General features: G+C 40.4%; 1 protein-coding gene across 1 annotated transcript; it reads right to left on the bottom strand.

Moving 5' to 3' along the window:
- Nucleotides 1-276: 276 nt before the first annotated feature.
- Nucleotides 277-19041, bottom strand: LOC148191065 (uncharacterized). Its single transcript, XM_088101270.1, has 7 exons — nt 16554-19041; nt 15547-16406; nt 13748-15287; nt 13431-13492; nt 12941-13112; nt 12108-12340; nt 277-702 (listed from the first exon to the last, which is right to left on the bottom strand). The coding sequence occupies exons 1-7, from the start codon at nt 19039-19041 to the stop codon at nt 277-279; spliced, it is 5781 nt and encodes a 1926-aa protein (XP_087957396.1).
- Nucleotides 19042-24328: the final 5287 nt, after the last annotated feature.

Genomic DNA, 24328 nt, shown 5'->3' on the forward strand with positions numbered 1-24328 from the left:
GGGGTGCACGGGTGAAAAGCGGGAGGTGCATGAGTATTCGCTGGTCAGGCCCAGTCCTCTCTTTTTTTATTTTATTTTGTTTACAGAGTGGGCTTAAGCCCGAACGAAAATGGGGTGCGAATGGGGTTGTACATGTGGCAGGAAGAAAAGCGGCCCAATAGCACGGTCCAAAGATTCTACGTGCAGCATCCATTAGGGGTTCAGCATTCCAATTGTTCCCAACACTCATACTCAGAGATCGAAGGTCCCTTTCCCCTCGCTGCCGGTGCTCATGCCTCAGCCAGAACCGACCGCCACTCCGACGCCTTCCACCAGTCTCGCAGCCGTCGCCAGCTCAACCGCTATCGTCGAAGCCATCGTCGGCCGCGTCGTTGATGTTGGTGACCGTCTCTGCTTCACCGCCGTCAGCCTCGGAGGCCAGCACGACGCTACCCTCTTACCTTCCCTGCGCGCATACAGCTGCTTCTGCCAAACCGGCTGCCGCAAAGAGGCTCCCCGCCTGATCCGTGATGTCGCCGGTGACCCCCAAACGCCACCAGGATCGCCGCTGGCCGCAGCGTCAGATCTCCTGTCTTGCACCTTTTCCGCGCGATAGAGGAGAACTCGCTCCAATCCGAGAACGACACCGACCGTCGCCACTGCTTGCTCGAACCAGCTGCCACGCCACTGCTTGCTTGAACCAGCTGCCGCGTCACTACTTCTCTGGACCAGTGATGGACAAATTTATGATCACCAAAATATGATGTCACAAACTTGTTGAACAATCGGCAAGTATGACCGAATCGTTTCAAGTAATAAACTCGGTAAGACCAAGTATCGTTCTCCCAAAGGACTCACGGCCTAGTTTAGTTATGTGATTTGTTGATTAGCTAAGACTTAAGAACAAAATAATTGGATTTTACTATGCAAAAGACGAAAATAAACATGTATGCATGAGGTTGATCAATGGCTAAAACAAAATACAAACACTTTCAATGGATTATATGAATGAATATGTTGTTGGGGTTTATCAAATTCATCTTATCCACCCTCATATATTTTAGGAATTCAACATTCAATTCATCATTGTTAATGCCACTCTCTAAATTACCTTTCAAGAAGGCTTCTCCCTAATTACGAGTTCATACGATTCCAAGCATTCCCAATAATTAGTTTATTTAGCACAGGAGCTTAAGGCAACCAATATACTTATTGGGAGAAATTCCTCGGATCTAGACTTCCCCGTACGTTCCCGTATCGACAAAATCAATAATCATGCATTGAATGAGTTAAACAAAGCAAGCATTAAGCAAAGAGGAAAAACCCTAACTAATGATGAAAGAAAGCATAAATCTTAGATTAAGATGCAAGCACAAATTCCATATATGAGAGCTTCAAAAGATTACATTGATTCTCCAACAAACATACAAGGTTTAGTTCACCATATTCATGGTGAACCTAGATGAAAAATAATGAAAGAATGAAAGATAAAACCCTAGAAAGGTGAAGAGGTAGCCTGAGCATCCAAGATCCTACTTCAAAGGGGTGGAAGAGAGAGTGTTTGCTTTGTTTCTGCCAAAGATACCAAACCCTAAGACATCTAGGTCTTTAAATAGGACATAAAAATAATAGAAAACGGGTCCAAGCCCAAACAGATTATAAAATCGCAGAAAACTGGCCCAAAACTCGTATGGTTGACTTTTTCCGTATTCTGGTTGACTGGTTGACTTTTTGGTTGACTGATTGACTTTTCTGGTTGACTAGTTGACTTTTCTGGTTTCTGGTTGACTTTTCTGATTCCATCTCTCTCCTTCTTCACTTCTTTCACTAAATTCACCTTAAAACCTGCACAAAAACACTGAAATCAAGCATAAACCTGTCCAGCTCTCTTATTTCTGAAAATATGGATAAAAGCATGATTTCAAGCTAGTTTCTAAGTGTAAAGGTTGCTTTTTGTGTCAATTTTAAGCATGAAAATAACAGTTTTTCAACTGTTATCACAACCCCAAACTTAGAACTTTGCTTGTCCTCAAGCAAACAAGATGTAACTCAATCTTCAACCAATTCATATGATGGTTCACTCATTCAAAAATCCTCTTTTTCAAGATAAGTAACAACTTCACTCAAACTTATGACCAAGAGTTCAATCAAGATGTGCACATGCTTTAGTGTTCACAAAGTCATTTAAATTCCAACAAATGCTATTTTTCATGAATGATCAATCAATTAAGCATGGATGTTCATGTGCTTATGGAATATTTCCTTACTAGGTAAAGTGTTTCACTCGACACACAAGTGTATAAGAGGTAAAGTGTTTCACTCATTCACTCCACTATCACAATGTTACATGAATCAACTTTGCCTTTCATTTTACCACAATCAAAAACATTCACAAGCATGCATCATCACAAGGACTTTTCAATGGCTTATAATGTGGCTGGGCTAACAAGAAAATTGGTTTTTCTGGATCACAAAATCCTTGAGTTAAGAGAATCATAACAACACAATTTTTGTTATTCTTCCCAACTTGCCTTTGCATTTGCATTGAGCTTTGCTTCTTTTTCTTTTCTTTTCTTTTTCTTTTTTTCTTTGCATATTCATACTTTTTAGCTCTTAGCTCAATGTTTTTCCTTTTTCATGTTTTCCCAACAACCCCAAACTTGAACATTTAACAATACCACACAAGATCTTCTACTTAACTCAAGGTAAAGATTTTCAATCAAGGGTTTTCAGTGTATGTTCAAGGCTAAGGGTTCAAAGGATAGAACACAAAGTGTTCTCTTTTAGTGGGCTAACTTTATGAATTTGGCCAATAAAAAGGGTTCCAACAAACGGCCTTGATCACATGATGCAAAACAAGCAATTGATTCAATCATAGAAAACTTGGGCAAAGTCATTCATGCTTTCAAAGTAATAGCATTCAATCATAACAACTCTGGAGCTCAAAACCTCACATATAAGCTCATTCACATTTGACATACACATCCTGCTTAATCTCACAACCACAATCATGATATCCTGCATTTGTTCACAAAGCTTGTGAATCACCTGTATAAGCATTTTAATGTGCACATCTTCTCAACATCAATCAATCAATAAGCATCATCAAGCATTACTTATCAAACAATCACAGTTAATAGCAAACCATCATAACAAACCATGTTTCCAATAGAGTACATCAAACCCTAATCTAAAACAAAAAATAAATAAGTTTAGAAAACTTAAACCAACAAAAGCATAAGTCCTGCTCTAGTTATGATAGCATTCATCAGTAAATGCTATCTCAACTCCTCATCAATCTGAGCTGTCCTCTGTATCTTCCTCTTCTTGGATCTTATAGTCTTGATTCTTTTTGCCCGATGAGGAGGCCATCCCTGCATCAAACATAATTCACAAAACCAAAAGATACATTGTTAAGCATTAGTAAACCACAATGAAGAAATCAGCCCCTTCAATGATGCTCTCTCCCAACCCCAAACTTAGATGGAAAACTAGTGAGCAAGTGAGTGGAAGGGAGATTTTCTAAAGAGGGATGAGGGAAAAGTTGTAGAGAACCTTTGAAAAGGTATGTAGGAGTGTGTGTGCAGAGAGGAGTCTGAAAGTATGAGCAAATGCGCAACTTAGGGTATAAAAATACCCTAATGGGCTCGGGTCCCGCTAAGGGGAACTAAAGCCCATTCTGCGAGAGTACCGCTCAGCGGTAATTTGCTGCTCAGCGGCACTTTCGTGTTGTGCCTTTCTTCTTCCTAGCTTACCTTAGGTGCCTTCTACTCATGCCCTTGACTTGCTCCCTACAATTAAGTTCTCAGATCACTCAAACATTCAATCCCTATCATGCAACTAAAGCAGAATCAAAACAAACAATACAGATAAAATCAATCAACTGGGTTGCCTCCCAAGTAGCGCTTGTTTAACGTCACGAGCCTGACCCAAAATCCTCCAGCACCCTTCAGTAGATGCAAATCTTTCTTACCAACACCCATCAGTAGGTGTATACAAACATAGTATCCTTCAGTAGATACTCTTCCGCCTAACATCCATCAGTAGATGTAAACCCTGTAACAAACTTATAACAAAAACAAAAATACCCAAAAGTTCAAAATTACATCACCAAACAAAAAATTAAAAGTTCTTAAATCACTGGGTTGCCTCCCAGCAAGCGCTCTTTTAACGTCACTAGCTTGACCCAATAAAGCTCATGTTCCACCTTCTTTTTCTTCTTTCTACTAAACTTCTTCAGAAATTTGATCAAACCAGAAACCTGTTGCAATGTCTTAATCATAGGAACTTTAATCTCCAATTTCTTGAAGATTTCCATGAGGCACTTAAATTTCTTTTCCTTCCTATGATACTTCTTTGGATGAGGAAAAGGTTTTTCATATGATTCTTTCTTTTTTTCTCTCGTCCTCTTTTTCTTTTCTCTCACTTTCTTTTTTTCTTTTCTTTTTCTACTCACTTTCTCAATCTTCACACAAATTTTCTCTTCTTCTTTCTCTTCTCTCTCTTTTCTCTCTTCTCTCTCTTCTTTTTCCAACTCAACTTTTTCAACATTTACACTCACTAGCACTTCACACTCTTCCCTAGGGTTAACCTCAGTATTAGCCCTAAAATTTTTGTCAGGCCTTTCTTCCAATTGCTTGGTAATCTGACCCATTTGAATCTCCAAGTTCTTAATAGCGGCTTCAGTGCTCTTTTGAGAAGATTCAGTTTTCTGTATGAATTGCTGAAGAGTTTCTTCCAACCTTGTTGATCTTTAATTAAGTGTAGACATTTGTTGCCATAAGGTTGGTTGTTGCTGTTGTTGCTTGTGAAATGGCCCTGATTGTCCAACTTGCCTACTTTGTCCTTGACCAATACTTGAGTGTGGTTTCCACCCTTGATTATAGTTCCCTTGACGATATTGATTGGTCATGTAGTTTACATCCTCTACGGCTTCTACTGGAAAGGCACATTGACCATTAATATGGTCGCCTCCACACAATTCACTCATCTGTGGTTGAACCTGTGCAACAGTCCTTAACTCTTTTGGCAGTTGTGTAAGTATCTTTGTGAGATTCTCCAATTGTTGAGTTAGTATCTTGTTCTGAGCTAGCAAGGCATCATTGGATTGCAATTGTAGAACTCCTTTTTGTTGAATAGGAGCTCCTCTTTCACTGTTCAGCTCATTATCACTAGTAGCCATATTGTCAATGATTTTTGTAGCTTCCTCTGGAGTTTTCCATTTGATATTTCCTCCTGCTGAGGCGTCAAGCATCATCTTGGTTTGTGAACCAAGACCTCCAAGGAAGGTTAGGACTACTTGCCCATCATCAAAGCCATGCGTGGGTGTTTTTCTTAGCAAGCTTTTGTATCTGTTCCATGCATGCCCCAGTGATTCTTCCATACCCTGCTTAAATGAAGAAATCTCTTGCTTGCCTTTTGTCACCTTAGATTGTGGGAAGTACTTGTTTAAAAATTTTGTGACCACTACTTCCCACTCTGTGAAACTTTCTTCTAGGAAAGAATTCAACCAAAGCTTAGCATTGCCTCCCAATGAGAAAGGAAACAAGCTAAGTTTGATAGCTTCGTCTGGCACCCCATTAATTTTGACTGTGTTGCAAATCTCATTGAAGGTAGTGAGGTGCTCATATGGGCTTTCATGAGATAACCCATTTAATTGGTTGCTTTTCACCAGTTGAATCAGTGCTGGTTTGACCTCCATATTAGCTGCATTGACTCTAGGTCTAGCTATACTGTTAAAGTGCTGAGGTCCAGCTATATTGGTGTAGTCAGCAAGAGTTCTTCTAACATTGTTGTTCTCCATATTTTCTGTGCTCTGAACAGAACCTTGTGGTGATGATTGTAAGAGAGTTTCTGGAGAAGGGAAAAGTTCTCTAGATGTTCGGATTCTTCTCCTTCGTCTACTCTCGTCTAGACCTTCAAGCAGAGGTTCTGTTGTTTTCTTGCTCCTTGTTCTAATTGCTTCCTGCATGCACAAGAAAACAAAACCCTAGAAAAGATTTGTTAGCACAAAAAGATATAGGAGAAGATATAGATTCAGAAGATAAAAGATTCAGAGGATAAGATAAAATAATATAAAATAAAATAAAATAAAATCTAATCTAATCAAATAAGATAAAATAAAATAAAATAAAATCTAATCTAATCAAATCAAATCAAATAAAATAAAATCTAATCTAATAAAATAAAATAAAATAAAATAAAATCTAATCTAATCAAATAAAATCAAATAAAATAAAATCTAATCTAATCAAATAAAATAAAATAAAATCTAATCTAATCAAATCAAATCAAATAAAATAAAATCTAATCTAATCAAATAAAATAAAATAAAATAAAATCAAATAAGATAAAATAAAAACCGAAAAAATAAACACAGAAAATAAAAACAGAAATTCAAAATTAAAGTCAAAGATAATCAATAATCACACAAATTAACAAGTTAAACCACGAGTCCCCGGCAACGGCGCCAAAAACTTGATGGACAAATTTATGATCACCAAAATATGATGTCACAAACTTGTTGAACAATCGGCAAGTATGACCGAATCGTTTCAAGTAATAAACTCGGTAAGACCAACTATCGTTCTCCCAAAGGACTCACGGCCTAGTTTAGTTATGTGATTTGTTGATTAGCTAAGACTTAAGAACAAAATAATTGGATTTTACTATGCAAAAGACGAAAATAAACATGTATGCATGAGGTTGATCAATGGCTAAAACAAAATACAAACACTTTCAATGGATTATATGAATGAATATGTTGTTGGGGTTTATCAAATTCATCTTATCCACTCTCATATATTTTAGGAATTCAACATTCAATTCATCATTGTTAATGCCACTCTCTAAATTACCTTTCAAGAAGGCTTCTCCCTAATTACGAGTTTATACGATTCCTAGCATTCCTAATAATTAGTTTATTTAGCACAGGAGCTTAAGGCAACCAATATACTTATTGGGAGAAATTCCCCGGATCTAGACTTCCCCGTACGTTCCCGTATCGACAAAATCAATAATCATGCATTGAATGAGTTAAACAAAGCAAGCATTAAGCAAAGAGGAAAAACCCTAACTAATGATGAAAGAAAGCATAAATCTTAGATTAAGATGCAAGCACAAATTCCATATATGAGAGCTTCAAAAGATTACATTGATTCCCCAACAAACATACAAGGTTTAGTTCACCGTATTCATGGTGAACCTAGATGAACAATAATGAAAGAATGAAAGATAAAACCCTAGAAAGGTGAAGAGGTAGCCTGAGCATCCAAGATCCTCCTTCAAAGGGGTGGAAGAGAGAGTGTTTGCTTTGTTTCTGCCAAAGATACCAAATCCTAAGACATCTAGGTCTTTAAATAGGACATAAAAATAATAGAAAACGGGTCTAAGCCCAAACAGATTATAAAATCGCAGAAAACTGGCCCAAAACTCGTATGGTTGACTTTTTCCGTATTCTGGTTGACTGGTTGACTTTTTGGTTGACCGGTTGACTTTTCTGGTTGACTTTTCTGGTTTCTAGTTGACTTTTCTGACTCCATCTCTCTCCTTCTTCACTTCTTTCACTAAATTCACCTTAAAACCTGCACAAAAACACTGAAATCAAGCATAAACCTGTCCAGCTCTCTTATTTATGAAAATATGGATAAAAGCATGATTTCAAGCTAGTTTCTAAGTGTAAAGGTTGCTTTTTGTGTCAATTTTAGGCATGAAAATAACAGTTTTTCAACTGTTATCAACCAGCCACCGCGCCGCTGCTTCTCTCTCGTCTCTCCGCAACAACGGCAACCTAGGGAGGGTTTCACTTCCGCCGCGCCTGCACACGGGCCACCGCCTCCTTCTCTGAGTCGAGATTTTCTTCTTATTATAATTTTTTTGTTGATTTATGAGAACTTAGAAGTTGATTTGTTCATTCTCTGTTTCCCACTTTGATGCTTTTATTTGCGATTTTGATGCTTTCCCTTATATGTTTTATGGGTGTTAAAGGATTCTGAAGTTTTGATGTTGGGGAGTATATGCCTATTTGCTATTGTTAACAAAATAGATGAAGTTTGCAGGCACTGAAACTGCATTTTGGGTGCAGTTTGAATTAACAGGGGTTTTGATTAACAGAGGAAAGCAAACACAACTGTATGCATTGATTGAACACAATTTCATTCATCTTTCAGCAGGCATAAGGCAAACATACATAGAGCATATAAACGAGCATGACCGAAGAGCTTAGATGTATGGAGACTTACCTTCGCAGCTTCAAGAGAAGATAAAACTTTCCTTTTTGTTTTCGTCTCCTTTTCTTTACTGGATTCAATCTCCTTTGCTCTCCTCGGCCGAACTTCTCTTTCAGTATCTTGCAGGCACCGGAAAGTGAGGTTGATTGGGCAGCTAGGTTCATCAACAGTGGTTTCTTCTCTTTTTTCTCTGGTCCAAGGTCCCCTTTCTCTAAAGGGTGATGGTCCCCCTTTTATGACCGTGATGAAAACCCTTTTCCAAAAGCCAACCCCAAACTCCTCTCTGTCCTGCATCCTACGAGCTCTGGGATATCTTCTGGCGTGGGATTTTCCTTTTGTTTTTTTCTTTTCTTCATGTTCACTGTATCGGCTGGTCAGTTGGTAGAAGCTCTTTCAAAAAAATCCTTCTCCTTTAATGTACATTTGTAGTCCTCAGTAGGAAATTATAGGAAGAGGAGTCTCTGCCTTTTGTTGCTGCCATAGGAAATGTCCATTTTCAGCATTGCTTTCTATCAATTGTATATGCTGCTTTTTTCTTTTCTCTGAACACTGCGTACTGCTGTTTTATGCTACAGGAAGGGGTTGACCTTGGTTTTTTTCTATATTTTTTTCTTTTCCTTTTTTCTTTTTTTTTTCGTTTTCAAAATAAAATTAGATAACTAATATATATATATATATATATATATATATATAATAATAATAAAATAAATAAATAAATAAGAAGGTAAAATTAAAATATAAATTAAAAATTAAAATGAAAGAAAATAACATAAAATAAAATAAGATAAAAATAAAATAAATCTATTATAGTCAATCCGGACGAAATTAGGTGCTGACAGCTGCCCCTCTTTACTTAGATATTACCGGATAATATGAAAATTTGATATTTTCATATTATAGGAGTAAAAGCTAAGTAAAGAAAGAGACACTAATTTCGTTCGGATCTCAAAATGAACAAGAAACAACAGGAAATTTTAAACAAAAATGAACAGGACAAAAAATGAGGTGTGCAAACCTCCTGGAGGGTGTCACAACCCTATGGATGAGTGAATAAAGGTGTAACAACCTCGTGGGGGGTGTAACAACCCTATGGATAAGTGAATGAGGTGTAACAACCTTGTGGAGGGTGTAACAACCCTATGGATAAGTGAATGAGGTGTAACAACCTCATGGAGGGTGTAACAACCCTACGGATACAGAAGGAGGTGTAACAACCTCGCGGAGGGTGTAACAACCCTATGGATAAGTGAATGAGGTGTAACAACCTCGTGGAGGGTGTAACAACCCTATGGATAAGTGAATGAGGTGTAATAACCTCGTGGAGGGTGTAACAACCCTATGGATAAGTGAATGAGGTGTAACAACCTCGCGGAGGGTGTAACAACCCTATGGATAAGTGAATGAGGTGTAACAACCTTGTGGAGGGTGAAACAAACCTATGGATAAGTGAATGAGGTGTAACAACCTCGCGGAGGGTGTAACAACCCTGTGGATACAGAATGAGGTGTAACAACCTCGCGGAGGGTGTAACAACCCTATGGATAAGGAATGAGGTGTAACAACCTCGTGGAGGGTGTAACAACCCTATGGATAAGTGAATGAGGTGTAACAACCTCGTGGAGGGTGTAACAACCCTACGGATAAGGAATGAGGTGTAACAACCTCGTGGAGGGTGTAACAACCCTATGGATAATTGAATGAGGTGTAACAACCTCGTGGAGGGTGTAACAACCCTATGGATGAATGAATGAGAGTGATCATTAGGTTCGGCGATTGCCCTACAGAGGGGTGCTATCGTAGAAGAATAACCTGGATTCAAATTTTTGAAACATTGGTGAATATCGAGCAAAACAATGAAAAGGCTTAGAAGCGAAGGTCGTATTAACCTTTTCCACAACTTTTTTCCTTGAGGATTTTTCGAACAATTTTCTTTGCTTCTTTTGAGATGCATGATGTAATGTCATATGGGTGCATGAATGCATGAACACATGAGGCCTTTGTTTCGTTTTTTTTTGTATATATATTTTTTTATTTATATATTTTTTGAAAATTTTAGGTTTGGAATCCGTTGTCAATATTGTCATTCAACTCGATGTACATTCAAAATGCATTCATTGAAAATAATGTCGAGAGATAGTGAGTCCTTTGATGAAAAGGAAAAAGTGTAACCATTAGTTCAAATCCCTTTTACCGCTTCTTGCAATCCAAACTAGCTTGAACCCGATAAAATGTTAGAAAATGGTTATGAAAAGTGGATGGCTGAATGATGGTTTGTGAATGATGGTCTGGGGGAAACATTAACTTTCGTGCTCTCCCCATCCGGGGGTGTCGTTAATATTTCAGGGCTCACAAGCCTGCCCCAACTTTTTTGTGCACAATAAGTGTGATTTGGAGAGGTGGACAGGTCTGGGTAGGAAGGAATACCCTAGTTTGACAATTCTCTCTTGACGGGGAGACTTCACATTGTATTTTTCATTTTTCCTTACGATGCTTTTCTTTTCTTTTAGCGATCGTGTCATTCACCACATCATTTCGCTCCAGATTTAAGTTCATGAGAAAGATCAGGACAAACATTCTTCAGTCGGCGTGGACTTTAATTGGCTTGTACCGTGGCTAAAGGTCAAAGGGTTTTGAAAGAAACGGATAATGAAGGCCCAAACAGGTGTTTGACGGTCGAATTGTCTTAACAAGAATCATCTGCAAGGTGTCGAGTCAACCGTCTCTAGGAGTATGGAACTTCGGACATCCTTTTATTTCATTTTTTTTTTGCTTTCTTTTTTTTTTCATTCGTCTCGTTGCCCCTACTGTGACCCTTTTTGAAACTTTTCTTTTTCATTTCCCTTTTCCACAAATCTTCTCCTTGACATGGATGCCCTTGACACTCCTTTGGATTGACATCGATATGCTAATGATTCTGGTTGAGGGTGATGAAGAAAAACAGTTATAACTTACGGCTCAAAGGGGGTGCAATTGGATAAATTTCTTTTATCACTTGGGTGAAGAAAAACAGCCACACGTCATTCTGAAGCTTGCTCGCCTTACTTCCCCCAACCTTAAACCTGAAGTGAAACTCTGCAGCGATTGACACATCAACTTAAATTTTTTTTTTTTACCTTTTATTTTTCTCCCCGATCAACGGATCATTGGGTACATGTATCATGATGAAAACTGCCCCCAGTATTATATTCATGACAATCCTCTGTTTTAAAAGGGAACGAAAAAGCTAGGGGTTCAAGTAATATGAATGCAGATGCTTCAGTAGGAAAACAACACTAGTTACTATGAATCAGGAAAAGACTCAACACTAGCATTTTTCAAAACTTTGTTTGCTTTTGCTTTTCGAAAGTACTATGCCCTTGGCAGACTTTATTGACAACGAATTCAAAATGTGTCTTTCGTTTTTGCCTTTTTCTTCCTTTTTTTATTATTTATTTTTTTCTTCATGACATCCCTCAGGAACGAGTTTGTGCTCGATGGATATACCCGTGGTGCTTTAATTATTATCACTTTCCCTTTTCCTTACTTTACTTTAAAACCCAGTGCAACATGAATCGTGTCGAAAGAAAAAGCGTAAAGTTGAATAATGGATAAAACCATATGGCATTTATTGAATGAAGTAACACAGAATACAACATAATTCAAAAACAGTGTTAATATCCCTTAGTGGCATCCCCTATCGCGGAATCATCATGCGTAAAACTTTTTTACCGCATCAGAATTAACCGGTAAAGGTAACTCCTCTCCTTCCATCCTTGTGAGAATTAGTGCCCCTCCAGAGAATGCCCTTTTTACTATAAATGGTCCTTCATAATTTGGGGTCCACTTGCCTCTGTGATCCTTTTGTATAGGCAAAATCTTCTTTAACACCAGTTCGCCTTCATGGAACTCCCTTGGGCGCACCTTTTTGTCGAAAGCCTTTTTCATTCTTCTTTGGTACAATTGTCCGTGGCACACCGCTGTCAATCTCTTTTCTTCGATGAGATTGAGCTGGTCAAACCGAGTCTGAACCCACTCAGCTTCCTCCAATTGGGTTTCCATTAAAACTCGTAGAGATGGGATTTCCACCTCAAATGGAAGTACCGCTTCCATCCCATACACAAGCGAGAAGGGTGTTGCCCCAGTTGACGTTCGTACTGATGTACGATATCCATGTAAAGCAAAAGGAAGCATTTCGTGCCAATCTTTATAGGTGACCACCATCTTTTGTACGATCTTCTTGATATTCTTATTAGCAGCCTCTACTGCCCCATTCATCTTTGGACGGTAAGGAGAAGAATTAAGATGATGAATTTTGAACTCCTCACATAACTCCGCCATCATCTGGTTGTTCAGGTTGGTGGCATTATCAGTGATAATCTTGTTAGGTAACCCGTATCTTCAGATCAATTCCCTTTTTATGAATTTGGTCACCACCTTTCTAGTCACGTTGGCATAAGAAGCAGCCTCAACCCACTTGGTGAAGTAATCGATCGCGACTAGTATGAAACGGTGTCCATTTGACGCTTTTGGCTCTATAGCTCAAATAACATCTATCCCCCACATCGAAAATGGCCACGGTGCAGACAACACGTTCAAGGTCGTGGGCGGCACATTGATATTGTCTGCATACATTTGAAATTTCTCGGACTTCCTCACGTGTGTACAACAATCATTTTCCATGGTCAACCAGAAGTAACCAGCTCTCAAGATCTTCCTGGCCATTGAGTGCCCATTCATATGTGTGCCAAAGGTACCTTCGTGCACTTCTTTCAATATCAGTTCGGCTTCCTTTGCGTCCACGCATCTGAGGAGAACCATGTCATGATTTCTCTTGTATAAAATATCCCCATTTAAAAGAAAGCTGCCAGCCAACCTCCTTAATGACCTTTTATCGTTTTCAGATGCCTTCTCAGGATATTCTCGGGTCTTAAGATAGTGCTTGATATCAAAATACCAAGGTTTACCATCTACCTCCTCCTCGATGAAATGGCAATATGCTGGCTCTGCATGACTCTTCATTTCAATCATTGGTAATTCTGCATCTTGGTCAACTTCAAACATTGATGACAAAGTAGCCAACGCGTCTGCTAATTGATTATCTTCTCGCGGTATGTGGTTAAATGTGATGGCGTCGAAATACTCCATTAATCCCCTGATGTAAGCTTGGTAAGGAATTAATTTTTCATCCCTAGTTTCCCACTCTCCCTTCAACTGGTGGATGACTAAAGCTGAATCTCCATATACATCCAGAATTTTCACTTTGGACTCTATTGCCGCCCGAATACCCATAGCGTAGGCCTCATATTCTGCAATGTTATTCGTGCAATTAAAACATAACCTTGCTGTCATAGGTATGTATTGATGCTCTGGAGAGATGAGAACTGCCCGTATGCCATGCCCCATCACATTCGAGGCTCCGTCGAATAATAACATCCACGTTTCTTTGCCTCGGTTTTTTCTACCTTCTTCGAATAGAGCCATGATATCTTCATCGGGAAATTCGGGTTGCATTGGTTGATAATCGCTGATGGGTTGATGAGCCAGGTATTCTGCTAACGCACTCCCCTTGACGGATTTCTGAGTAACATACACGATGTCATATTCTGATAATAGCATCTGCCACCGAGCTATCCTTCCAGTAAGAGCAGGCTTTTCAAAAATGAACTTGATAGGGTCCACCTTGGATATCAACCAGGTTGAGTGACTCAGCATGTATTGCCTTAAGCGATGAGCAGCCCACGCCAATGCACAACAAGTTCGTTCTAACGACGAATATCTTTGTTCGTAGTCTGTGAATTTCTTGCTCAAGTAGTATATAGCGTGCTCTTTCTTCCCAGCTTCATCGTGCTGGCCCAAGACACAACCCATTGACTTATCCAACACAGTCAAATACAAAATGAGCGGTCTTCCTAGTTCAGGTGGACGTAATACGGGAGGGTCTTGCAGGTATCGTTTGATTTTTTCAAAAGCGACTTGGCAATCCTCATTCCAAACTACAGCCTGATTCTTTCGTAACAACTTGAACATTGGTTCACATGTAGCGGTTAATTGGGCGATGAATCTAGCAATGTAGTTCAATCTGCCCAGGAAACCTCGAACCTCCTTTTCTGTTCTAGGCGCAGGCATTTCTATTATCGCTCGCGCCTTGTCAGGATCCACTTCTATCCCCTTTTGGCTAACCACAAAACCTAGCAATTTCCCAGATTTCACTCCAAACGTGCATTTGGCGGGGTTTAACCTGAGTTTATACTTTCTCAATCTCTCAAATAATTTCTTCAACTTGAGAATGTGTTCTTCTTCCGATTCAGATTTTGCAATCATGTCATCCACATAAACTTCGATTTCCTTCTGCATCATGTCATGAAAAAGTTCCACCATCGCCCTTTGATATGTTGCCCCGGCATTCTTGAGCCCAAAGGACATCACCTTATAACAAAAGGTTCCCCACAACGTGATAAAGGTTGTCTTTTCCATATCTTCTAGCGCCATCTTGATCTGATTATATCCTGAGAAACCATCCATGAATGAAAATAGCGAAAACTTGGCTGTATTATCGACTAGAGTGTCGATGTGCGGTAGTGGGAAATTGTCTTTTGGACTTGCACGATTCAAATCACGATAGTCAACGCACATCCGAACTTTACCATCTTTCTTGGGTACTGGTACGATATTCGCCACCCATTGCGGGTATTTCGCCACAGCCAAAAATCTTGCATCAAATTGTTTCTGCACCTCTTCCTTGATTTTCAAAGACATCTCCGGCTTCATTCTTCTTAGTTTCTGTTTGACCGGGAGGCAATCCGGCTTAAGAGGGAGTTTATGATGCACGATATCGGTATCCAAACCGGGCATATCATTGTACGACCAAGCGAACACGTCCTTGAATTCCTTCAATAGGACTCGCAACCTTTCTCTCACTTCCTCTTTCATGGTAGTGCCGATCTTTACTTCTTTTATCTCATCTTCCCCACCCAAGTTGAGTATTTCGACATCTTCCTGACAGGGTTTTATTTCTTTAGACTCTTGCTCCACTAACCTCATTAGTTCTGGAGAGGGTTCCGAACCATCTTCATAATCATCTTCTGCATCATCGACAGGGTGCTCCAAATTAGGGATATCGACATTGTTATTTTCAAAACATTCATTGTCATATCTGCATTATTTAAGTTTTCGAAAAAAGAATAAATAAACAAGAAAAACGATGGATAAGGCTAAATGATGATAGAAACGAGAACAAACACGATTCAAATCACACTGAAAGCAAAATAAAAGCGTCAACCCGTAAGTCATGAATCCTAAAGCTCCGGGTAAAGCAATAGGATCAATTAATATATTACATTTCATTCGAATTAAACATCACGAGTAAGTCCAAAGTCTTCCAATTGCTGAGCTGCGCGTCTGGGGAGCAAGCCCACACGAAGTTTGAGCTTTCAGATCCAGCTTCCTCTCCCACAACCGCTATATGGCTAGTGTTCACCCATCCAACACTGCGAAAACTCTCCTTGATATCACAAATGTGAATCTTCCTCGCCTTTGGTTCCCGCCTTTCTACACAAGCTAGACTGCGCTCTCTCCTTTCCCCAATCAACTTTTTCCTGTCTTCTTTGGTGGGCTTGTACCCTAGGCCATACCTGTTCTTATTGTCAACGACCTCTAGAGGGAAAGCTCGCCCCTGCCTATGCTTGCCTAAACCTTTACCATGTGTATAACCTTCTTTCAGCAAGACTTTGGCCATCATAATAGAAGTACGCGACAAATGTGGGTTCGCTGGAAACGGCTCCACGTAGGCATTTCCTACAATCTCCAATGATTGGAAAGCTATCTCGAGAGCTTCCTCAGCTGCCTCAATATAGCGTGTGGACGATGGCCCACTTACAAGGAGATCCTCCTCCCCTAATACTATCACCAACTTATCTCCCATGACATATTTCAGCTTCTGGTGTAGTGTGGAAGGCACAACTCCTGTAGAATGGATCCATGGGCGACCCAACAGACAGCTATAAGCCGGGAGGATATCCATGACCTGGAATGTCACTTGAAAGACGCACGGACCGACTTGGACCGGCAGTTCCACTTCTCCCATCACTTCCCTCTTACTGTCGTCGAACGCCCTCACAATCATAGAGCTTGGCCTCATATGCATTCCGTCACAGGGTAGCTTCTCTAATGTCGCCTTTGGCATGACGTTCAAAGAGGAGCCATTATCCACCAAGACACGTGCTATAACGTGATCCAAGCATTTCACAGAGACATGAAGAGCCTTATTATGCCCTCTTCCCTCAGTAGGTATCTCCTCATCGGTAAAGGTGAGGTAATTATTAGCAACGATGTTGCCAACAATGCCCTCGAACTTGTTCAGAGAAATACCTTGCTCCACGTGGGCCTCGCTAAGTATCTTCATTAACAACTTTCTATGAGATGTAGAATGCATGAGCAATTCTAACAAGGAGATCCGAGCAGGCATGCGGTTTAGCTGTTCCACCACCTTGTATTCGCTCTGTTGTATGAACTTTAAAAACTCGCAAGCCTCTTCTTCGGATATTTCTTTCTTCTCTCCTTCGATAGGGGCCTCTTCTGCTTGTACACCCTTCCCTTTCAAGAACTCCTTAGCTTTTGCGGCCATTGTTGCTTCCTTATTGTTGGCTCCTTCTCTTGTCAGCTCTGGTGGTGTAAAGATTCGACCACTTCTCGTCATTCCCCCAATGCCCGATATGTTTTCAATGGCTGGGTCTGCACATTTTCCTTCTTCTAACGCAAATGCCCCATATCTCCAAGGGACAGCTTTCTCATTTTTGTAAGGAAAGGGGGATGGGACACAGATAACAATAGACGGTTTTTCCTCAATCACCGGTGCAGGGGTGGTTCTAGTGAAACGGATCACCAGCGGCTCCAGCAGAGTTACATCAGATTCCCCACCAGTTTGTGCAAACACTTCTTCCACTTTATCCTCGCGGCATACTTGCATCAAACTTCTGTCAAGCAGGTCTTGCAGAATATCTTCTAATTCAACACACTCTTCAATAGAGTGCTCAGCATCTGGATGAAGTGCACATGATGTACCCATATCATAATCACCTTTCACTAGGCCCACTTTTAACAACGCCTCGAAAATAAACCTCCTATAACTCCAGATTTCACTCACATCCCTTATCAACTCATGTTTTTCGGCCTCGATGGCGTTCGTCGAGGTACTCCCATGCCCGGACAATGGGTTATCCTCGATGCTAGGCTTATCTTCTTGAAACTTTCGCCACCCAGAGTCGATTAGAGCCTGTATCTTATACTTGAAAGCCACACACCGCTCGATTGAGTGACCAATGCCTCCTCCATGGTAACTACACTTGGCATCTGCATCATAACCCCTTGGGTATGGAGGCTGTACAGGCTTCATCGGGCAAATGGCAACCAAACCCCTTTTTACGAGTTGAGGCAACAACTCCGTGTAAGTCATAGGGATGGCGGTGAAATTAACAAATTGATTCCTTCTCGGGTTGGTGTTTTGACCCGCATTCAGATTCGGACCCGCGTTTGCCCCAGCCCTCCACGCTTCAATTGGGACTCGTTGTGGTTGATAATATCCTTGTTGTTGCTGGGGCCTAGTTTGATGATCGAATGAGGCGTTAGCTGCATAAGGGGATTGGCCTAAGCATGGTCGATAATTATGAGTGGGAGTCTGACCTCTCCATGCAGGCATTATCGAGGCTGCATGCACCTCCCCTTCCTTCTTCTTTCCCGGATTGAAACCAGGCTTTTTGTAGTTTGTAGCCGCGGGCGGGCTATACACAATTTTCCCGTTTTTCAGCCCAATTTCTATCCTTTCGCCAATTATGATGACATCAGCGAAATTGACGGACACATTCCCCAACATATGTTCACAAAACAGCGGCTGAAGAATATTTACAAACATTGCCACCATCTCTCTGTCAAACAAAGGCGGCTCAACTTGCGCGGCTAATTCTCTCCACCGTTGGGCATATTCCTTAAAAGTTTCATTATCTTTCTTCCCCATATTTTGCAACTGTAGACGATCCGGTGCAACATGCGTGTTGTATACGTACTGTTTCACAAAGGCGTCAGCTATATCCGCCCAACAACGGATTCTAGATGGCTCTAAATGGGTATACCAGTTTAACGCTACCCCAGCCAAACTATCTTGGAAGAAATGGATAAGCAATTTGTCATCATAGGCATACGCGGCCATCTTTTTGCAGTACATTGTCAAATGGCTTTTAGGGCATGTATTACCCTTGTACTTCTCAAACTCCGGCGCCTTAAACTTGAGTGGTATTTTTATCCCGGGGACCAAGCTTAATCTCGCGACGTCGCCGAATCCATAGCTTTCGACTCCTTCTATGGCCCTCAGCCTTTCTTCCAGAATTTCCAGCTTATTCTTAGCTCCAATGAAGCTATCGATCCCCCCAATCACCGTGGTGTGTGGCACGACCCTGGCTGAAGAGTCCTCCTTAGCAATCACGGTCACCCACGTTCCTTCAACTGCGGTCGTCTCATTCATAGCTACACCTGTCACGGGTGCCGAAACTAAGACAGGACCCTGAGTACCGATGGGCGGTACATTGATGGTTGTGGGAAAGGAGAAAGACGTATGTTCCGCTTCCGAGTAATCTCCCATGGGGGGCGTATAACCCAAGGGCAAGCCATACATCGGGAACGGAATCGATGGGCTCAAGGCATTAAGCATTGGGGGATAAGGGGGGACATTCCCCTCGATTCGCGTTGACGATGACTCTCCCGCAATCTTCAGCGATTCTAGAGCAGCAAGGATCTGGTTGATCTGGTCCTTCAGCTGGCTAATATCGGCCTTGATGGATTCCTGAGACTCCTCCCAGCTTTCCATGATTCTTGAATTGGCTCGAGTCTTGTAGGGATGTCGTGGAAAATTGGCCGTTGTTTTCCTCACTTGTACTGTTTTATTATTTTGATTAATTTTAAATTAGATGAGAACGAAATAAAGAAAACATGATGCATGCTGGTAATAGGTGGAAATCACAGGGTTGCGACAACATTACTGATGGAAATCAACACAAGTTGGTACCAAACAAACATTCCATATTTTTTATTAAAAGTACTCAGTTCAATACATCGCTTATAGAAACAAAATACACGGATCTCAAAATACATCATTCTCGAGATCGAGCGATAAAGGATTTCATCTCGCCCACCAACCATTTACAATGATTAATAAAATGTTCTATCTCTTCTGGTGGGCAATAAAAGTGAGCACTTGCTTCGGCGTCCAACACCATCTTGGGGATGTCTTCAATTGCTTCGTTTGCCAAAGCTGCCAATTGGGAGAAACTTTCCTTCCAATGTCTCACAGCCACTTCTTGCTCCGCGATGTGATCTTCCATTCGCTTCATCAAGGCCTGATGTCTCTCTTCAAACTCCATCGACCTCCATCGCTCCTCTTGCAATTCGATATAATCCTCCATTTGTTTTATCATGTCTCGGTGCCCTTTTTCCACTTCTGCAAGCTTCCAACGCTCTTGGTTCAGATCCGCCTCAAACGACGTGGCCATTTCTTTCATCTGATGCCCGGTTTTTTCTACCTGAATCTGCGCTTCCCTTAGTCTTTTCAGGGCTTCTCGCTTATCTCTTTTGGCCTCTTCATAAAGGTATTTCCATTGTTTTCCTTCTTCCAACGCCGCATTCTTCTCCTTCGCTCTCATGGCTAGCTCTTTGTTTGCGGCCGCAAGATCTTGCTTCAATCGGAATGTATAATCTCTTTCGGCCTTCTGGCTTCTAACAATTTCTTCATAGGCCCGTACTCCTTCCTCTTTAGCATTCCTCATATCAACAAAATCATTGCGCGCAACTTGTAATTCTTTTCCCAACCTAGCATTCCTCTCTCTCAGTTTTTTCATCTCCACCTTCAACTGCTTCACCTCTTCGCTCTCTAGGTCTTGGGATTGCCCTTCATTAGCTGGCTCATCACTAATTGGCTTGAAAGGCAGTTTGATTTCCTTTACCCTTTTTAGGATCCATGTATGATAATTAACCTTGTCGTCTGCCACTCCTACCCTTTGATCCTTTTCAGCTGGCACAATACTTTCCCAAGCACTTCTAATTTTCCTCAACATTTTAGTGCAATGCCCGTCCTCATAGTAGATGAAAAATGCCGTGAGATAGTCCGGTGAAGGTGCCCCTTTCATGGGAAAGCGGCCACAATGTTGGATAGGCTGTTTAATCCCAAGCCAAGGAAGACGCCAATTTATTTTTCCTCCATTCAAGCTAGCAAAGAAATGGGCCCACTCATTTCCTCCTTTGTCCGTAAACCCCTGACGTGACAGATCTTCCGAAGGACGCTTGACATTGACTACGCCTTTAAACACGCGTGCAGTCATCCAAGCATACAGTGCCGACACACAACAAAGGATTTTCTTCCCCTTCCTTTCGTGACAGAAACTCATGGTACCATAAACATCAGCAAGGACTGCCGTCACAGGATTCTCCGATCTCGTCTTTCTTGCCACGAAGACGTCTATCGCGGCATAATCCACAAAGTCTTCTATTTTGGGGAATAAAACAATGTCGTACACGGTGAGAGCTAGCACATCCATAAAAGTCTCCCACTCTTCCCTATGTCAGCCCACGCACTTGATGTCTCGTTACCAACCTATCTTCGAGCTCCTTGGGTTGTAATTTCATTATGGCAGCAATAGTAGAGATAGAGGCGTGATGCTCCAAATGCTGATACGGCATGGTACCCTCCAGCGGTAAACCAAGGATATGCTCAAACTCTTCTATAGTCGGTGCTAGTTGGAAGTCTTGAAAGGTGAAGCATCTTAGCGGGGAGTCATAATACTGTGCTAGGGCTGTGATAGCAGGCAACTGTACCTCCACTTCCATTAGGCCCAACAGGTTTCCATACTTATTCTTGAAAGTTTCTCTTTTTATAGTCTTTAGTCGTTTGCCTAAGCTTATCAGCCCTGTCAAATTCCCCCCATGAATCCTCAGGCGAGGTTTCTTTCTTAAAATGATAGAATCGGTCTGTTGCGTAGCACCAGATCTTGTATCAACTTCCATCTTGTAGGAGGTCAAGTGAACACCTGTGATTTCCCCTAAAACCAACACGTCACCAAATGATGTATGAACATGATGCATGATAACATAATGAAGCAAAACATGACCAACAACACAAATGCATGCGTAGCATGAAAATGCAATGTCATTATTTTAAAAAAAGAACAAACAGGGTGAGGGTTAGAGGAATACACATTTCTCCCTTTGTGCCCTAATAAAGGTTCAGCGCTTCAGATTGAAGGTCAAGTATATGCAACCTTACAAGGATGACTGATGGACAAATTTATGAACACCAAAATATGATGTCACAAACTTTTTTTTCAATCGGCAAGTATGACCGAATCGTTCAAGTAATAAACTTGGTAAGACCAAGTATCGTTCTTCCCAAAGGACTCACGGCCTAGTTTAGTTATGTGGTTTCTTGATTAGCTAAGACTTAAAGACGAAATATTTGGATTTTATATGCAAAAGACGAAAATTAAATATGTATGCATGAAGTTTTGATCAATGGCAAAAACAAAAGATAAACACTTTCAATGAAATAAATGTATGAATATGTTGTTGGGGGTCAATTTCATCTTATCCACTCTCATATATTTTAGGAATTCAACATTCAAATCATCATTGTTAATGCCACTCTCTAAAGTACCTTTCAAGAAGGCTTCTCCCTAATCACGAGTTCATACAATTCCTAGCATTCCTAATGATCAGTTCATAAGTACAGGAGCTTAACGACAACCAATATAATATTGGGAGAAATTCCCCGGATCTAGACTTCCCCGTACGCGCCCGTATCGACAAAACCAATAATCATGCATCGAATGAGTTAAACAATGCAAGCATTAAGCAAAGAGGAAAAACCCTAACTAATGATGAAAGAAAGCATAAGTCTTAATTAAAAGATGTAAAAACAGATTCCATATATGAGAGCTTCAAAAGATTACATTGATTCCCCAACAAACATACAGAGTTTAGTTCACCATATTCATGGTGAACCTAGATGAATTACAATGAAAGAATGAAAGATAAAACCCTAAAAAGGTGAAGAGGAAGCCTCAGCATCCAAGATCCTCCTTCAAAGGGGTGGAAGAGAGAGAGTGTTTGCTTCGTTCCAGCCAAAGATACAAACCCTAGGAAACCCTAAAGCTTATATATTATTCGTAAATTACAGAAAATTAGGTCCAAGCCCATTAAAGTGCCGCTCAGCGGTAAAATACCGCTCAGCGGTAAGTGCTTGTCACGTTTCTTCCCCTCAGCGGCCATTTTGCCCCTCAACGGTCCTCCCGTGAGCTCCTGATTGCCGCTCAGCGGTAAACTGCCGCTGAGCGGTGACTTCGGCTTCTCCTTTTGCACATTTTGATGTCTTTTCTGATTCCATATCTCTCCTTCTTCACTTCTTTCACCAAATTCACCTTAAAACCTGCACAAAAACACTGAAATCAAGCATAAACCTGTCCAGCTCTCTTATTTATGAAAATATGAAGAAAAACATGATTTCAAGCTAGTTTCTAAGTATAAAGGTTGCTTTTAGTATCAATTTTAAGCATGAAAATAACAGTTTTTCAACTGTTATCAATGACTCCCTAAACCTAAAGGTCGATGGTCACTAGAGCTATGATAGCCAAACAGGAAGTATGTCCCAAATGGCACCGCTACACAACCCCTCTATTTCTAAGTTACACTCAGACCCGGGTATAGGGCCCCACTCATGATATGCATAAAGTGCGTGTATGTGTGAAGGGAGAGCGTAATGCATACCCAAACCCTCACCTGCAAAACAACCAGAAAAATCCCAGGCAGATATAGACATGTTCTCTACCTAGGGTTCAATATAGAAAAATCAAAACAATTCACATGCAATTACTTCAAATATCAAACATAGATAAAAAAAAAGGAAGAAAAACATAAAGCAAAACCACATCGAATTCGCGCATCTAATTAAATGGCTTGACTCTCTAACGTCCCCAACGGAGTCGCCATCTGTCGCAACCGGAATCGCGACGGGACGACGATCCAGAAAAAAGGAACGGGTTTTAGAAAAAGAGATTGGAGTCGCCACCATATTTTATTCTGGAAAACTACGGAAAAACCATAAAATGATAAGACACGGTCCGCGAAAACCAGATTCTGGGTTCGGGAGTCGGTTACGCGTAAGGAAGGTGTTAGCACCCTACAACGCCTGCCCTAAGGCAGTACCTTTAACTAAATGCACGAATATGATGTGGTTTTCAAAATGTTTAACTATCCCCTAAAATAAAATTTTAAATAAACAAAATATACTTTTTTAGTTTTTTGAGCCCGACAAGGATTGACCTTGCTCCTACGTATTCTCATTCAAAGTGAGAAATCAGGGTTACGTAGTTTTGGGAGAAAGACTGTTTGTTTGCTTGAAAGTGTTGATGTTTTTAGTTTTTGAAGGTTTTATATTTTTTTGACATTTTTTGTAAAAAAAAGAAGGTGAAAAGGTTTTTAGCACAAGGACGATGCGAGCGATCACACATGCGCTTAACCTTTTGTAACATATTTTTGTGAGTTTTTATTTAAGAAAGAGAAAAGGTTTTTAGCACAAGGACGATGCGAGCGATCACACATGTGCCTAAACCTTTTAAAATATTTTATTATTATTTGAGAAAGAGAAAGAAAAGGTTTTAACACAAGGACGATGCGTGCGATCATACATGTGCCTAAACCTTTTAAAATATTTTTGTTATTATTTGAGAAAAGAAGAAGAAAAGGTTTTAGCACAAGGACGATGCGTGCGATCACACATGTGCCTAAACCTTTTAAAATATTTTTGTATTTGTATTTTTTTTAGAAGAGAAGAAGAAAAGGTTTTAGCACAAGGATGATGCGTGCGATCACATATGTGCCTAAACCTTTTAAAATATTTTGTTATTATTTGTTTTTTAGAAAAGAAGAAGAAAAAGTTTTAGCACAAGGACAATGCGTGCGATCACACATATGCCTAAACCTTTAAAATATTTTTGTAAATTTTGTATATATATATATATATATATTTTATTTTTATGTATTATTAAATATGCATTTTAAAATAAATAGATATTTACGATAAACAAATAAAATAAAATGAAAACAATAAA

This window comes from Vigna umbellata, chromosome 11 (assembly GCF_029865625.1).
Source record: "Vigna umbellata cultivar VRB3 chromosome 11, Vumbellata_1.0, whole genome shotgun sequence".
NCBI lineage: Eukaryota > Viridiplantae > Streptophyta > Magnoliopsida > Fabales > Fabaceae > Vigna > Vigna umbellata.

What these genes read in the sequence shown, in the direction of transcription:
- LOC148191065 (XM_088101270.1), bottom strand. Translation starts at nt 19,041, where the DNA reads ATGGAAAGCTGGGAGGAGTCTCAGGAATCCATCAAGGCCGATATTAGC. An exon ending in TCAGAAATCCGTCAAGGGGA is followed by an intron (nt 13,493 to 13,747) that starts GTGCGTTAGCAG and finishes ATAACATTGCAG; the next exon opens with AATATGAGGCCTACGCTATG. An exon ending in AAAAGGCTTTCGACAAAAAG is followed by an intron (nt 703 to 12,107) that starts GTGCGCCCAAGG and finishes TCACTGGTCCAG; the next exon opens with AGAAGTAGTGACGCGGCAGC.